General features: G+C 46.1%; 1 protein-coding gene across 1 annotated transcript; it reads left to right on the top strand.

Annotated features, from left to right (window-relative positions):
- Positions 1-449: 449 nt before the first annotated feature.
- Positions 450-14,952, top strand: LOC146592508 (uncharacterized). The gene is made up of 6 exons (XM_085311006.1): positions 450-2,172; positions 8,934-9,108; positions 9,960-10,164; positions 10,595-11,217; positions 12,273-12,418; positions 13,257-14,952. Exons 1-6 carry the CDS (start codon positions 602-604, stop codon positions 14,050-14,052), a joined length of 3,516 nt encoding a protein of 1,171 aa, XP_085167132.1. The 5' UTR covers positions 450-601; the 3' UTR covers positions 14,053-14,952.
- The last annotated feature ends 1,609 nt before the right edge of the window (positions 14,953-16,561 follow it).

Below are 16,561 nucleotides of genomic sequence, written 5' to 3'. Positions count from 1 at the left end.
CACATCATCCTTTCTCACCCTAGCCTCCTCCTCAGTTCCTCACAGTACTGTCTGCAACTTCTTTGAAGAAAAGAACCTCAGTCTCTTGTAAATCTCCCATCTCCTTAGTGCTGCCACTTGAATAAGCTGGGCTGGCAACAAACGCTTCTGAGGTATCTGTTACTACAGTTGAGCAGTGTTATTGTGAGGGAATAGCTTATGGTAGAAAGAACTACTCCAAAATTAAAATGGTTCATGTCAAGCCACCCTTGGCTTGGGTAGAGGTGGAAAAGACCCTCCCCACTTCTAGTCCTGCAGCACATCACCTAGTTATGCAGCTCTGTCTATATGCTTTTGGCTGTTTGGCTTCTGCATTCCCTGGAAGCAGACTTGCTATTGCATCCTGGAAGCCACGACCAGGCTGCTTCAGTAACCCATCTTTCCTTCCGTTCACAGGTCTGCGCATGGTGACTCGACCCATGTGAGAGCTCTCTAATGTGAGTACCCAGCAGCATACTTTGCTGTCTGTGGTCTGTGGACATTGACTGGCAACTAAGCAACACCCCAGCTCCCTCTTCTCCCCCTAGACACCAGTGTCTTAGAGCCTGCATGTACATTTGCTATGACATACATCAGTGTTGATGAGAGACAGGAAAACTGCCGGGTGATCTTGAGCTGCCAAAATAATCAGCTCTATGCACAACATGGCTTAAAGGATTTTTCAGTTAGCAGCATGCATCCACTAAAGAACTTAGACACTGAGATTTTTTCTGGGGACTACCACACTCTAGACTCCTGCCATGCAGGCAAGGCGCCTTTGGCCAGTTCTGTGGAAAAACGGATGTATCGAAGCGTGGAGAACCTTCACTGGGCAACAGTAGCTGACTCTGGGTTGTATTCCCAATGCCAGAGCCTGGATAATGAGATCATTTTCCACTATAAAGGCACCAGGCATTCGTCAGAAGGTTGTGTGGATGCAACTCCGGTGCAAAGTGCATCAGACTCTTTGAGGAAGCTTTCTCTCTGTGCTAAACAGACATCACAGTCGGCACAGAATGTGCTTCTGTCTCCCTTTGCCAAAGTGCCTCAGTGGCTCTTCCCATCTGCAGAGGAAAGAGCTCTCCACAGGGATGCCAAAAAAGAACTAAAGGAGAAGCTGAGACTGCACAGCACCAAGGTGGCAGAGCCCAGCAAGCCAGTGTGCCCGCAGGCAGCCCTGACTGACCTGATGGCCCAGGAGTTCTTTGAATGCCAGACGTGCTGGCAGTACAGAAATGGTTGTGCTCTCAACTGCTGCACGGTGTTAGTGGAACGCACTGCTCTCAGGCACAGCCTCACAGGGAGGCAGAGTCTATGTTTTGCACACAGAATCACCAGTCTCGAAGACATCAAGCAGGGGGCTCGGAGAAGGCTTCAGCTCCAAAGGCAGAACAGCTCCCCAGATTTACCCCTTCAAGATGCTGGGAAAAGTTATGAGATGGTCAAATCCAGAACAGCAGAATGCTTGAAACAGTGCAATGGGGAAACGAACGTCAAAGTGACATTGGGGCAGAGTCAGAAAGGCCGCTGCAAAGGGAGGCTTTACATCCCCACCTTCGAGGAATTCAAACAGATGAGAAGTAAGGAGGCAAATTCATCTGCCAGCAGCAGTGAGCCAACAAAATACTCAAACAAGGCACTTCTTGCAAACAAGGCCCTCAAGGAGGAGAACAACACAAATGTCTGTCCAGAAGCTCTGGAGACCAAAGCTGTGAATGAAGCCACAGTCACAGTGGAGGAGGAGGATGACGTGTTCCATGAAAATCACATCTCTACTGGCTTTTCCCATTATCCAGCTGCGTCGAATGGTTTGGGGATGGGCAGCCCTGAGGTGAAGGACATGACCTACCAAATTTCCAGCCTGGATAGGTCCCCAGTCCCCATTTGCTCTAGCCCAATTCCACGATCACCTTTGCAGGCAGTAGCGATCTGCAGGGCTGGGCAAGAGACCTTCAGTGATAAGCAGCAGAAAGGAGAGACAAGACAACTGAATGATGTCCTCCACCTTACAGGGCAGACGCTAGCTTCTGAAGGCCAGTCATCTTGCTGTTCATCGCTGCTGTTAGAAGCCACAGATTTATCCAGCTATGGAGCTAAACTACAAAAAATGAAGGATGAATTCATAGGTTCAGCCTTGGAACTTATTAAGAAAAGGTAACATGCTCTGTGGGGTCACCTAAAAGCAATTCCCATATAAAAATCTAGTCTCCTGATATGTACATGTAACTCCTGTATCTGGAACACCCTGCAGACAGAACCTTTAATTTTAGGGACCAATATCTATGTGGATATGTCTTTATGCCCTTGAGTTTAAACTCCATCTTTGCATGGAATTAAGCATCAAAAAGCATTTTCATTAATACTTACCTCTGTGCACCTTAATCCTGTCCAGAAAGCAGCCAATAGTAGTCCTGATGCCCTAATTTCCTGCCCATTTTATTTCCATAATAAATTGCTGACAGGTCGATGTTTTTTATGAATGTCTCTTAAAAGTAGAGAAAGCAGAGAGGTACAAAGTATTCCTATAAGCCCCTAGAAAAAAAAAATTTAGAGTCTGGTCCCATCGCCACAGGATGTGAATTCAAGTGGTGAGACATAAAATGATGAGCATTTTCACTGACTGCCTGAAAGTAGTGAACTGGCAAACTAATGAGTAGGATGGCTGTGTGAGCAAAACTCCCTTTTTTTTCTTTCTTTCACCACCCTCTGGAGACGAGCACAGAAAATGAGTGAAAGTGCTTGCAAATACTATCCCTCTGCCAACTCAGACAGTGTAAACAGTAACTGAAAATAGTTCCATAATGTCTTCCTCCCTCTTCTCCATCCAGGGTTTTCCACTTCTCTAGATAAGGCATTCACAAGGACTGCTTCCTCCAGCCTGGTTTTGGACATTGCAGTCCTGCTTCTGCCTTCTGAATGGGAATCCCTCTCTTAACAAGCAGATGGCCCAACAGGAATCAACGAAATTCTGGAAGAGGAGCTAGGAATTTGGAGTAGTTACCACTGGTTAATCACTAGATAAGGCTGATGGAAGGAGGAGGAGTAGGTGTTGGTGGAGTAGTGGTTTGTTTCCATAAACTTGGCTTTTGAGACTGACTTTTCCAAGAATTACATTTGATTTCCAACATTCACAAATGTGGTATATGAAATGCCAGGGCTCCAACACTGAACACTGGATAGTATTTCTGGAATGCTAGAGCTGGACTCAGCTTTTAGAAGAAAGAGACTTCTGCACAAGAATGACAGTCAGCTAGAGGCATTTTTTGGAGTTGAAGCTGCCTGCATAGACAGAGTCAGAGTGACAAGCAGAAATACTTCTGCAATTTTGTAATCCAAAGGGAATTAGGTGATGTCAGAGCCATAAATGCTTCCTTCAGCTGCCCAGTCTAGCCTTTGTGCTGCAGTACTAGAGCATGAAAAGCTGATGAAATAGTTGAGAAAGGTATGGTATGCAACTGTTTTCATGGACTAGGCTATTTTTATCGTTGATATGAAATGAAATATACAGAAACAAATAACTCGGTCTGTGAGTAAGAGTGTAAGAACAGTTATCTCTAGGCGGATCAAAGGTCTGACTAGTGTCCAGAGACAGAGGTGCATACACAGGAAAGTGTACAAGAAGTAGTGCGTATGGTATTTCTTCCTACTGCTCTCCTAGCCTCCAATTACCTTCTGCTGAGGAATTTTTATCATCTCAGTGTGGTTTCTGTGCTTTTAATATCCTCAGTCATTTCAGTTTCTGTGCACTTGCCCAGTCCCCTGACTTGAGTTTGTTAAAAAATGTAAGGTGGTTTTATTAACATGAAAATGGGAACTCATCTGAAAACAGGAATGACAGAGGTTCCATGATTAGAGAGATTGTTTTATCAGAGGAACCACCCTAGCCTGTTTATTTTCGATAGTAGTAACAAGTAATGGTAAAGGCTGTCATTTTTTCAGGATAGCAGTAGAAAAACAGATCTGTTAGCAAACAAATGGTTAATTCCAGTTTCATTTAGGTAGAAATTTCTCACTTTTCCATCATTTTCACCTGAGACTGTAAACTGACTGAAGATTCATTCATAGCTCAACCTGATTCTAAATGCAGAGGCTTGGCTTTTGGGGTCTTATATCAATTTACACTCACTGGAGTCCAGGCTACATTTTTTCTAGATCTCCAATGAAATAAGCCAAACTAGGCATTCAATCCCATTTCCACAAGTACTGAGCTCAGCAAGAGCAAGGTCAAGCTTTGATATAGATGCTGTGATGGAGTGTCACAGAATAAGAAAGCTGAGACTGTCTTTTCTTTCTGGTGGCTTTGTATATGTTACAGTTTTACAAAGCAGTTTTGTCTGGCAAATTAATTGTCTCCCCAGTAATTCATAGTTATTTATTTATAACTCATTTAAATGTCTTAAATGAGCAGTGAGCATTTGTTTGATTTGTAATTTTATTATTATGGCAGCTTTAATCCCCTCGTGAGTCACTGGACACCTGTAACTGAGGTTGTAATCCCATCTGGGAAGGGCTGTTGAGATCTAGGCATTTTAATATATATTCCACTTTCTGAACCTGTTTAAGTAGCAAAGAGCTCAGGATAAGGATAGGCGAGAACCAGGGACTCTTGTCTATGAAACAGAGTTAGAAGGTGATAACAAAAACCTGCAAAAGCAAAAAAAACACAATCGAGGAAGAAGACTTTCTGAAAAAGAGTGATTGGGTTTATTTGGGATGACACCAAGATGGTGGGTACAGCCACAGCTTCCCACAGTAAAGAACCCCAATTCTGGAAGAAAAATATCAGGAAAGGAAGGGACAAGAATGTTCCCATTAGCTAGAGAGAGTCAGGAGGGGCTGAGAACTACTGGTCTGGAAGACGATACATTTATGAAGGATCCCATACAGATAATGAAGGAAAGCAGATGCATTTATAGTCATACACCACAGACCCAGTGCCTCTATTGCCTCAAGATTCAGAAAAAGATGATGGCCCAGAGATGTAAAAGGACTTTCAGAAAGAGCCTGCTCTTCCAGTGCTGGTCTGAACCTACCATGTGTCTTGGAGAGAACAGGAAAAATTCACGTCATCCCCAACCAGAATAACTCCTATCCCAGGAAGTGGTTTGATCCCACAAAAGGAAACATGCCAGGCACTCCAAGGGATTCAGCAAGGATTTTTACCATTATCCTTACATTACTGTAAGGAGTAGGGGCAGTAAATTTGACATTAGAGGTGACAACCTGTGGGCCCAGGTGGCAGGATCGCCACAAGCCAATTGCAGTCAATTAATTGCAGCTGGCAGAGAGGGCAGAGCACAAGGAAAAAATGGTATCCAGGGAATATAGCAGGATGGTGGAAGAAGAGACCATCACACAGGGAGTCAGAGATGAGAATATGAATAGTGCAGAAAGAGTAAAAGAAAAGATGCTCTGAAACCCCGAAGTAAATTCAGTTTAGACCATTGTGTAGGTCATCTGAGTGATACCAGAAACCAGTGAGTTTAGTTCAGTTTTAAGGCTCAAATAAACAGAGACCATGGTAGGCTGGAAGCTGGCATCAGCGAGGGTCTGCTGAGAARTAAAACTGTACAGCTGGAGGAAGAATTTCATAGAAAAGGGAGAGGAAGTCTGAGAGAGCAGGGAGAGGAAAGAAGCAACATCTAACTTGGCCTAGAAGACTGTCACTGGATGTCACTGATGGAAGGGCCCTGAYTGGGGAAAGAGAAGTGAAGACCAGGTCAGACTGGTGTGAAGGTGAGGATGGTGGACTTGAAATTCTGTGATGTGGGATATGGTGAAAGAACAGCCTATGGGATAAGGTCAAAGAAAGGAGAGAGAAGGACAGAGAGAAGGGGATGGTTGTGTCTCCAAGGGGCCTACTAGTCTCCAGACATACAGTAGCAATACCTTTCCGGAGCCCACAGAAGAACAGGAGCCACACAGGAGGATCTGGGATCATTTTGGGCTTGAAGGTGAAAGCAGACAGACCACATGCCCAAAAGAATAATGTAAATGCCACTAGCTATTGCTTTTCCATCCAGAGCCTTCAAATGATCCCCACTATAAATGCCAGCAGAAGCACTGCTGTACAACCACCTACAAGTGGAAGAAGTCAGATAAGCCCAAGTAGCTGGGCCCTTGGCAGCAGAGTTGGGAGAGCAGAAAGGTGGCTTAAAGCTGGCCTGTGTCCCCCAGTCTTTCTGCAGCTTTGTGCAGGAGCAGAGGGGGTTGCTTGAACAGGCACTGATGGCAGCTCAGATTTCTGCTTGCAGGTGGGAAGGGGACAATATCTCTTTTTCTTGGCCATGTTGCCCTCTGCCTCCTAAGCTGGGGCAAAGGTAAAAAGAGCAGCCCTAAGTTTTGGTTCTATAAAACTACTGTGTCCTTATTTTTGCTGTATCCTCCTGATCACATTGGCAGTGCAGTGCACAGCAACTGATCTGCAGTGGCAGTACTAATCTGCACACAGCATGGCCAGTACCTTATTGTGGAGACATTTAATCACAACTAGTAGTAGTCAGGGCTGAACAAATCTCTATACACATAGCTTGGGCTCTGCCATCATTGCCTTTCTTACCTCTAACTGACCGACCATGGAGTGGGTTTAATTTCTCAGATAAAAACCTGTCACTCTTCCATAACTCAGCTCTCTGGATGGTATTGGTTCTTATTTCCCACTTCAGATCATGTCTAGAGTTCTTTTTAAATATCCATGTGGCTTATGGAAACCACAGTAACCATTGGCACATGGTCCCCAGACCTTACTTGTGGAAAGCTGTTGTCAGCTTCACTTAGAGGAGTGGTSATATTCTGGAGCACTTTCCATGTTTCAATGGATGATCTTGAAGCACCATAAAAATGACAAAATGAAAGCTGAGCTGCTTCTTCTGAGAGCATGGGCTGTATGGTGGGAGGTGGTATGATCAAGAGGAGAAGGTAATATTCCAGTTCTGAGCTCTGCTAGTGACCTTGGATACATCCTGTCATCTTTCCATGTTTCAGCATGTTCCCTTCTTTTTGTGTATTTCAACCAGAAGATGTTTGGGGAGGAGCAGGTTTTGGAAATGATGGTTTGCTGACAGTGGCAGATACCCTTCAAGAGGTTTCTTGCTCCTTACTCTTTGCCATTCCTCCCTCAGCTGTGCCGCGCTGATCTGTTTGGACCTTACTCAAAACAGCATCAATGAAATGAACTGGTTGGGAATAAGTGCTTATGAGGGAGGGTATTTTTTTAAAAACCTGTATCATTTCACAGACTGATCTTAGATCATGGCCACACAGTTAGACCAGACCAACTGAAGGGGTGGATACCTCCAACCACGGCTGGGGACAGGCAGGAGGAAAGAGACAGGCACCTCTCAAACCACATCAGCCACAAGACAGTACCGTGGGACCTCGGCCTTGCCGTGTGTTAGTCTGCAGTGTTCTTACTGCAGCCTGGTAAGGGGGCTAATACAGTCTGTAATATAGGCAGAGAAAAAGGGACCTGGAGAGGTGAAATGACGTGTCCAAATCCACATGGCGGGGAAGTAGCAAAGCAAAAAGTAAAAGCTGGGAGCCTCCTGCAAACTCTCTGCCATTGCTGCAGTGTTATGTGCGCAGCCATGGCCATACTCTTTTATAAACTTGTAAATCCTTTGGAAGTGTCAGCTGGGACCTGGAAGCATAAATGGAGAAAGATGGAAAAAGCATCAGCTGGAAAGTTGCAAACCAACTTTTCTGGCCTGACAACAGAGCTAGTTTGTGTTTTGGGAGATTTGTTCCCTCTTCAGAGGTTTCAATATAGGCTGTGGGTTTGTTACCAGAGCCAACTGTCACTCATTGTAAAGAAAACGCCCGTCTGTGTCATGTGTGTGCTTGTAGTTGACAGTGTTGGAATTGTGCACTAGCAGTATGACCTACCAACGTCAGTTTACAGTGAAGTCTTCACATTTTATCATAGGAGACTTTTGTTAAGCATAAAATACATGCATAACCTGAAATATGTTCCTGACCCTGGCTCCCTCTATGTGGAAGCATCCTCATCCAGGCCTGAAAGGCTTTCTTTTTAAAGGAATCTAAGCCAATAAAAATTAAGCAAGCCCCAAATGAAAGAAAAATCTGGATGTTCTTCCAAGTAGGCTTCATTATGCATGGCAATAAGGCATCTTAGAGAGTGTGTGTTAAAAAAAAAATTAATCCCAAGTAGCGTTACAAACTACAGCCTCTTCCTCTGTCGAGTCAGTGGTTTAGCACCAGCCTTTCTCTGACTGGAGAGATGGTGTTGCCTACAACGAAGGGCTGCCTGGATCAGGCAGGCCAGGCCCTTGTCAGCCCCAGACAAGATACTCTGTGAGTATCATCCCAGAGTTGTCAGGTGGGAACAGCAGACTCTGCCCCTTCAGGGCTCGTAAGTGCACCAAAAAACCCACTCAGTGTTTTCATTGGGCTTTGGATCRTATGAGATGGAAAACAGGGAAAGTTCTTTTAATCCTCTAATCTCTTCAAATCCTCGTGTTTTATAGCAAGTGACTTACTTCCAGATGAGCAGTATGATTTCTGTGGGGACAACATCTCTTTAAATAGTAGCTAAAATGTATATGGCCTGCTTGGAGTTTTTTCTGGTCCCTGTGGAAGAACTTCTTGTTTTCTGGATACAAAAAATGTCATGTGAACACCTGAGATTTGATATCTCAAACTGATGCTGGCATGAGTGCAACTAGCCAATTTGTGCTTCTATAATTGAGCTGTCTTCAGAGTCCTAAACACACGCACAGCTCTACAATTAACCAGGAGTTTGATCTATGCCAGCCAGTCTAGGTTTCGGCTTGAACTTTCTCTGAACTGTTGCAGCTAGTTGTTTAAACCTGGGCTTTCTGCTCAGCCTCATCTGTGTCAAGATCTGCAGGTACTGCACACGTGATGTTAATCAGAATCTGCTCCTTCCCCTGCAGCTGCAATGCTGAGACTGCTGCCAAATCTGCCGCCCAGGGACAGTGTGATCTGAGGAAAGACAATCTCCCACCTCTGGAGGACAGCCAGCAACACACAGCGATGTCCATGGCAACAGAGACCTGGGAGAACAAGCCAAGCAATGAGGCATCCAGTGATGCTCAAGCTGCAGGGAACGTAAGGGAGAGAAATTCCCCCATCACCTCGGGCATCTGTTTAAGAGCTGTCGTCTTTTCTTTTTTCTTTTCTTTCTTTTTTTTTTTCTTGTCAGAGGCTTTAAAGGAYCCCTCCCTTGTAGAAAACTGGGCGGGCTGGGAGCGTGAGACTGAAGTTAGCCCAACTCCTATGGTCAATCAAACTGTGTTTAAAAAAATGAAATTTCTAATGCCTTTTTTATTACAGTTAATGAAGCAGGAGTCAGTTATGTGGCTCTGCCTATCTGCCTCTACAGCTCTTGCAGGAGTCCAGCAATAACTCCTTCASAGGCCTCCTGTGTCCCCAGCCCCTCCTTGCTGCACTGCCTGGAAGATCAGTCAGGCTCCTTCTCTAGTGTCCAGTTAGTCAAGCCACCAGCATAAGTAAGGCTGAAAGGCAGGTTTTTCCTGAACCCAAAGCACCGAAATAGTCACAGAACAGAGCCAAGCTAGCTCAGCTCCCCAGAGGACAGGCCCAGTCCCCCTTCAGACCTTGCATTTCTGGGGTCTTTAGCCAGAGCTATGCTGTTCACTTCTTCCTGGCTGTTTGACAAATGCGAGCTGGCCACCACAGAGCCACTGTGCTCAGTGCTGTACAAAGGCAGAGGGAAAAGGATCCCTGCTGTCAAAACTGAGGAAGACAGAGAGACCTGGGAGGACAGATTTCCATATGGTTGGTCATGTAGCAGAGCTGGATTTACAACCACACCATTGATGAATTCCTTTTTCCTTCCTTTGGYAAATGAAATGCAGTGGTGGCAAACCAGGCCCTGCTTTGCCCACCCTGCAATGAGTCCACTCTCCCTACCCCAAGCCAACTTGCCTTTCTTACAGACCTCCAGCCCTGGCTGCCGCCGATCCAGCTCTGACATTGTTCACGAGAGCACGGACAGTGCCAAGGCCCAGCGAGAGTGCCGGCTGCGGCCACACTTCAGTGACCCCATGCCGACAGACTCCGTGAAGAGGAAGCAGCTGGAGCTGAAGATTGCAGCTGCAGCACGGCAGCATGCACAGAAGCGCCGCCAGGAGCGGGACTGCGGTACCCACATTCTGCACACTTTGAGGGGCTGATGGGCCAGATGTTGAGGCCTGCTGTGCTGGCATAAATGTAGAGTAACTCTGCTGACCTGGGGAGGGGAGGCATTCTGGATTTAACACTGGTGTGCAAGAAATCAGAATCTATTCTGCTGTGTCTCTGTCCCTGCTGGCAGATGGCAGGTAGAGGGAGCCCAAATGAGTTCACAGGCATAGGTAGTTCAGGGGTGACAGGCCCCAGGCCTCACCTGGAAGTCCTTTGCTTCTGACCCCCTCTTCCCAGTAGCAAAACAGAAGAGGAGATGGCTCGTAGCCCTGCTTTCACCAAATCTTCTTCCCTGGGGTTCCTAAGACTCACAGCTGTGCCAGCTTGAGCTTCCCATGTGACTTCTGTGCAGCTGGCAGAGCCTCTAATGATTTGTATCTGTTCTTAGGTCCAGTGGTAGCAAAAGCCAACCTTGGCCATGGTGGCAGCTTCGATGAGACACACCGTGCGCCACGTGGCTCCCTCCGCTCCAGGCACCACTGGAGCAACGTCAGCAGCCTGAGCACAGACAGTGGGATTGTTGGTGTGAACGAAGACCGGGACAACTCAGATCCCAGTGAGGCCACTAGGACAAGGTCGGTGGAGGTGGCGAGGGCAGACAGTGGTATTGGCCAAACATCAGCCAGGAAGTGGAGGAATAGGGCAGCAGAAACACTGAGCTCCCTGCAAGCCTGGGAAGCCCACCGACCCTGCACTGACTGTGGAGAGAGGGACCTCCCAGTGGAGACAGATGCACAGAACTGCAACCAGAGACGGGCTGACCTCTGCGAGAAGTGCTGCAAGCGCAGGACGGAGCGCAAGGAGTCTGTGCTGGAGTTTGTCAATACAGAGGCCAGCTATGGAGAGGACCTGCGCATCATCAAAGAGGAGTTCTACCTTCCCATGCAGGCGGCTGGGCTACTGAGCCAGGAGCAGCTCCTCGGTGTCTTCAGCAACATCCAGGAGCTCATCGACCTCAATGAGAGCTTCCTGGAGATACTCCAGGAGGAGATCGATCGGGCATTTGACCAGGTAGAGTCACCACTCTCCCCTTTCTTTGAGGAATCACAACTTGCTGCCGTATAAGTTTTGCCAAGACGTTTTGTTCTCTAGGAAACACATCCCTCATCTCCCCCTCCAAAACCCTGTGTGTCAGATTGAGCAACACACATCCCAAAAACTGGCAACGTTGACAACCACTGTATTATGCCTGGCACAGAGAGGACAGCTGTGTAATGCAGTCATGATGTCCTCCATGAATAATTTATTGAGACAATGGCTCCTACAAACAGCTATAGGTTTCCCTGGTTCCTCTCCCTGTCTCTGCCTCCACATTGCCCTTTGCAGTCAGAGCTCAGCAGTGTGCTGAAAGGCCACCAGCAGCCAGAGAACTGCTCCCTCTCTTGCTGCTGAAATGAGCAGTAACTGCAGAACCTGTCAGCATACATCTAGACAAACCTAATAGCATTATGTGGCACCAGATTAGTATTGTTTTCCTTATTTTATTACACATCCAGAAATAAAATTTTTTCCCTGACATTTATTTTTTACTTAGGTCTAAAAGTAGCTGGTAGGAGCACAACTGAAGGAGACTCTGCTTCCCAGCCAGTCCAGTTACTCAGAACAAATGCAGCTGTTGTTTAATGCCAGGTCTGTTATCTGAGTTACAGGCCTACCCTGCCCATTTGTTCTTCACGTGCTGTTAAGTTATGCCTTGCTGCATTAACCTCATGGCAGACCTTGGGGCAACAAGGGCCCTGCTGCCTAGCAGGCTCTGAGCCTCTACTCTGCTGAGGCCAGATTCCTGGCTGAGCCCACAGAGGCAGTGTCATAGGTCTCCGTATGTGCAGCAGAATGAGCAGTTACACAAGCTTTCCTTCCCCTCCCTTCGTACTGCTTACCTCTAGACCTGCAGGAACTGCCTGTCCACTGTAAAGGGTGAGCACAGCTCCATCTTTGGCCTGGTATTCACTAAATAAGTTAATGTAAGTTAATGTTGATAGGACTGAGTGGAGGGTCTGGCAGGACCCCTCTGTGCTTCCACCTCTCCTGAGCTAATCCAGCAGGGTTGTGTTGCGTGCTTGCAGAGCGATGAAGATCTGATGACCGTGTGTATTGGCGAAATTTTTCTGGAGTTTGTCAATATGCTGCCAGCCTTTCAGACCTACTGTCTTCAGCAGTCCTCCTCTGTGAATATGCTGAACACATTGGAAAAGGAGAAAGAGTTGCTCAGGTGAGAGAAGTTGCACTGGTAAGAAGAAAAGGACTGAAAGTTTTTTTTTCACGTTTTGGGGAGTGAAAGTCACCAGCCAGAGGATGAAGCTTTTGTTCAGCTCAGCTAAATCAAAGTTTTTGATGCTCCCTAATATTTGTCATTTCATGAGTTACTCGCTTTGGGGGTGAAGAGTTTTTGAGACAATGAGATATTTGCTCTCCAAAACATATTCAGTCTTTGATATATCCACTTGGTCCCCAGCTGTAAACTGCATTTTGTGGTACCAGTGTTTGCCCACAAACCACTGGGCTGAAATTTCACCAGATAACACCCAGCTGAGAACAGCTCTCAGTCTCTGCACCAGACTTAAGCCACATATGACTAGAGTTTGTTTTCCATCTCTAGCCCCAGCCTTTTGGACAAAGTTGGGCAAGTCACTTCTCTGTTTTCCCTAAAACAGCTATAAAATGATAACACTACCAAATTCCTGTTCAGAATACTTTGTAATCTAATGATGAAAGGTGCTATAAATTAATGTAATCTGATATACACTGATGTATCTGCCATAGGCCTACATCGGTGTAAACTAGGGAAAAAACACGCTAGTACTTTAATAGAGGACAGTTAGGATGTTACATGTTGGTGTCCTAGGCACCTTGTCACTGCTCTGCAGCTGAGCACAGCTACAGAAATTGTTGTTAGTTTTTGAGAAGACAGAATTCACAAAGTTGTTAAAACCAAAGGTGTGTTGTGGTGCTCAGCATCTGTCAGCACCACATTGTTCATTTGTATTCTGGATACAGCATCTGCTGGCRCAACAGCCACCGTTTCATTCCCTCTTCTTAAATCCCTGCAGAATATTCCTCAATGTTTCCCAGAATGACAACACAGCACTGCGGCGGATGAACCTGAGGTCCTTCCTGATGGCCCCTTTGCAAAGAGTCACCAAGTACCCACTGCTGCTCAGCAGAATCATCAAGGCCACCACTGAGTATCACCCAGATCACGGCAGCCTGCGGGAGGCCAAGAGCCGCATCGAATCCCACCTGGAGCACATCAACATGAAAACCAAGCAGGAAGGGAACACATGGACCCTGCGCTCTTTTCGCCAGGACAGCAAAAAGAAAAGAGAAGTCATCAATATCGAGATGAGAGAAACTGCCCTCAAAACTGTAGGTTGGCTGCGGGAGGAGACACGATTTGTGATGGAAGGGCCTCTACAGCTGGCCCAGCCCCCTGATGGCCAGTGGGTGAAGAAAGGCAGCAAGACCCTGAAGTTCCAAAACATGCAGGTCCTCCTCCTGGTGAACATGAAGCGCGTATCCGAGTCCAGCCTGGAATCAGCTGAGCCAGGGCCTGTGAAAGATGCCGTGCTGGTGCTCATCAGGGACAAAAATAATGGGAAGTTCCATCTGCTCAGGGAGCCCTTGAGGCTGAGTAATTGCGTTGTCTCCACGGATCCCGACTGTGACGACACTTTTGAACTCATTGAAATCAGGCGGGAGGCATTTGTGTTCCGGGACAGCGACCGGGCACGGACTCACCACTGGTTCAGGCAGATCAGGCGGTACTCGAGGGAGCTGGGCTCCTGGAAGAAGCGGCGGAACGCGCTGCCCAACATCATGATCAGCACTCCTCACACTCGGCCCTAAGTCCAGCACGGGTGACACACAGGAGAGACCCAGCTTGAGCAGAGCCATGTGCAAGGTCCTTTGAGAGACTCAGTGGCTTGAACTTGCTCTGGGTTTTCCTCCATGGAGGACACGAGAAGAAGCCTGGCCCATGTCAACTGGCCCATGTCAATTCTTTGCAGCACTGAAASCAAGTGTTACGACCTAACTCTGCTCTCCAGCCTTAGGACTCAGTCTGCTTCTGGCTGACATATAAACACAAATAGGCTTCCCCTAAGGAGCAAATCTCTGGAGGAAAATACTGGATTTTACTTGTTAATATTGCGCTGCGGGAGAATGGTGTATGATGCTTGCCATGCATGGATTGCATTGAAAGCTGATCTTGACCACATGAGAGAAGTTTCCACCACTGACGGTATTTCATCAGCATTAGGTAAAGTCAGGGTCAAAATTAGGTGCAGTATTACCTAACAGGAGGAGGGTTGGCGAAGACAATGATTTCCACCACTACTCTTAAGAATTGTATTTCATTATTCATTTCTGTACATTCAGTCAAAATACTTATTTAAAAAGAAAAGTCTTTATTCCAAATTATGTAGGTATCAAATTGCTTGGAATCAGCTGCATGCGCACAGCAAACAAAAAAAAAGCAGACAAGAATAAGTGGAGTTCTTGCTCTCTCACATTTCAAATGTGTCTAGAACRCTGTGGAAGAGCAGTATTCACCACTTAGTCTGTTATTTAACTGACTTAGGGACTGGAACATAACACTGCATCTGAAATATTCCAGAACTGTATGTAAATATAGCTCTGCTACCACTAATAGTGAACTTAAAAGTTTGTGTTTATTTAAAAGATGTAATCTAGTGTATTTCAAAATTTAATGGAAAGGAGCAATTTACATTGTACTGTAGATTAACATAAAAGGTTTTAATAATTATATTTCAATGACTCTAGGTGGGTATTTTTTGATACTGAGCTCATTTGTTTTCTGGAATCGCTATTTCATTTGGTGTGGATAGCATTYGGGTGAACAATGTGCCTATGTGCATTCTTTGGAACCCTGAACAAAATCCAGAAGCTAATCCTGCCGAAAGTGGGAGAAAGGTACAGCTACGCTTCTCTAATTATTAGTAGGCAATAACAGACTGGCAGAAACTCTTACGTGCTGGATGCAGTCCTGATGGGACAGGTCAGTGCCCAGCACGCCAGAAGCGAAGGCTGCAGCTGGGGCGCACCACTCCCCCTGTAAGGCCCACCCTCGCCCAGTTCCTCGGCGCAGAAGTTACTTGAWGCTGAACGATGGCAAAAAGGCAGAGAGGGTTTTAACCTTTTCAGCCTGACATTACCACTGACTGCAGCCTTGTGATTACAAGATCAGCTAAATGTCACGCTGCAACTTACACGGCAAAGGCCAGATTATAACTCCAGAGGCTAAATTAAAGGAGTCTGAATTTTGGACAGTGGATCTCGGAGAGCAATCCATAAATGTTTTTCTTTCAGATCCATGCAGTAAAGACAAAGCCAATCGATAATTATTTACTGCCGACAAAATGTTCCTGCTACAGGCATTCATTTTTACAGGAATATCCATGCAAGGAAACATATTAGTATATTTGTCCAGAAATCACCTAACATTAACAAACCTACAAATTAAGGTAGAGGGGGGCTACCTCCAGTCCTGCTAAGTCCCTTCYGACTCAATGCCCAAGCAGGCCTCCAAACCGCATCCAGTTCTTTGTCCTTCTACCATAGCTGCTGCTGCCTGTTACGCTACTCTGGATGCTGAGGCAGAAACCAACAGTGAAACATGTGCTTACAGACTATATTTTCCCTTTATCCACCCTGTCTAATGTTTTGCTGCTTTATTTTGTCCTTGAGGAAATTGGATTTTTTTGTATCATCTGGCGACTTTACATACATGTAGCCAAGGTGCATAGAAGCGTGTTCTGTTTTTAGCTGTGCCTTTTCTCTCATGGCACAGCGCACTCTGGTTGTACTTACAGCAGATAGCTTCCTTGCACAGATTTCTTCCGTCTTGCCTCCAAACTTAGCACTTACTTACAATATAAGRTTTTTCCATTTCACTGATGTCATTAGTTTCACAGTTCTTTAATAAGGTACTGCTTTCCATGGCAGCCTTGTGAAGTCTTTAGCCACGCTGAACACCATAGCAAGCAGGTTCACTCTTTCATTGCCCTCTGGAAGGGACTTACAGAGAGCCCTGCTGTCAGCAGGGAGGAAGCACTCCTGCTACCACTGAAGGATTAATAAATTGCGTTGGTCGGATCTGTTTAGATCAGAACATTGCACCCAGAAAGTGTCTGATGGAATTAGACGCCTGCCTTACAGGTGTTTAGATAGCGCCACTTCATTTCCTAACTTACTCTGCAGTCAGTGGCCTGACTCTGAAAGTGATAGAATACAGAATATATTAAAAATGAAATATTTTCAGTAACTCAGTGAAAATGTGAGGCTGTGCACATATTCTCCCATCCTTGGAGCAGCAAGATGGAGCTCATCTCACTGG

This window comes from Rhea americana, unplaced genomic scaffold (assembly GCF_003343005.1).
Source record: "Rhea americana isolate MKP2758 unplaced genomic scaffold, rheAme1 scaffold_33, whole genome shotgun sequence".
Classification (NCBI taxonomy): domain Eukaryota; kingdom Metazoa; phylum Chordata; class Aves; order Rheiformes; family Rheidae; genus Rhea; species Rhea americana.
Note: the sequence above shows the minus strand (reverse complement) of the source record. Positions and strands in the feature narration are given on the sequence as shown.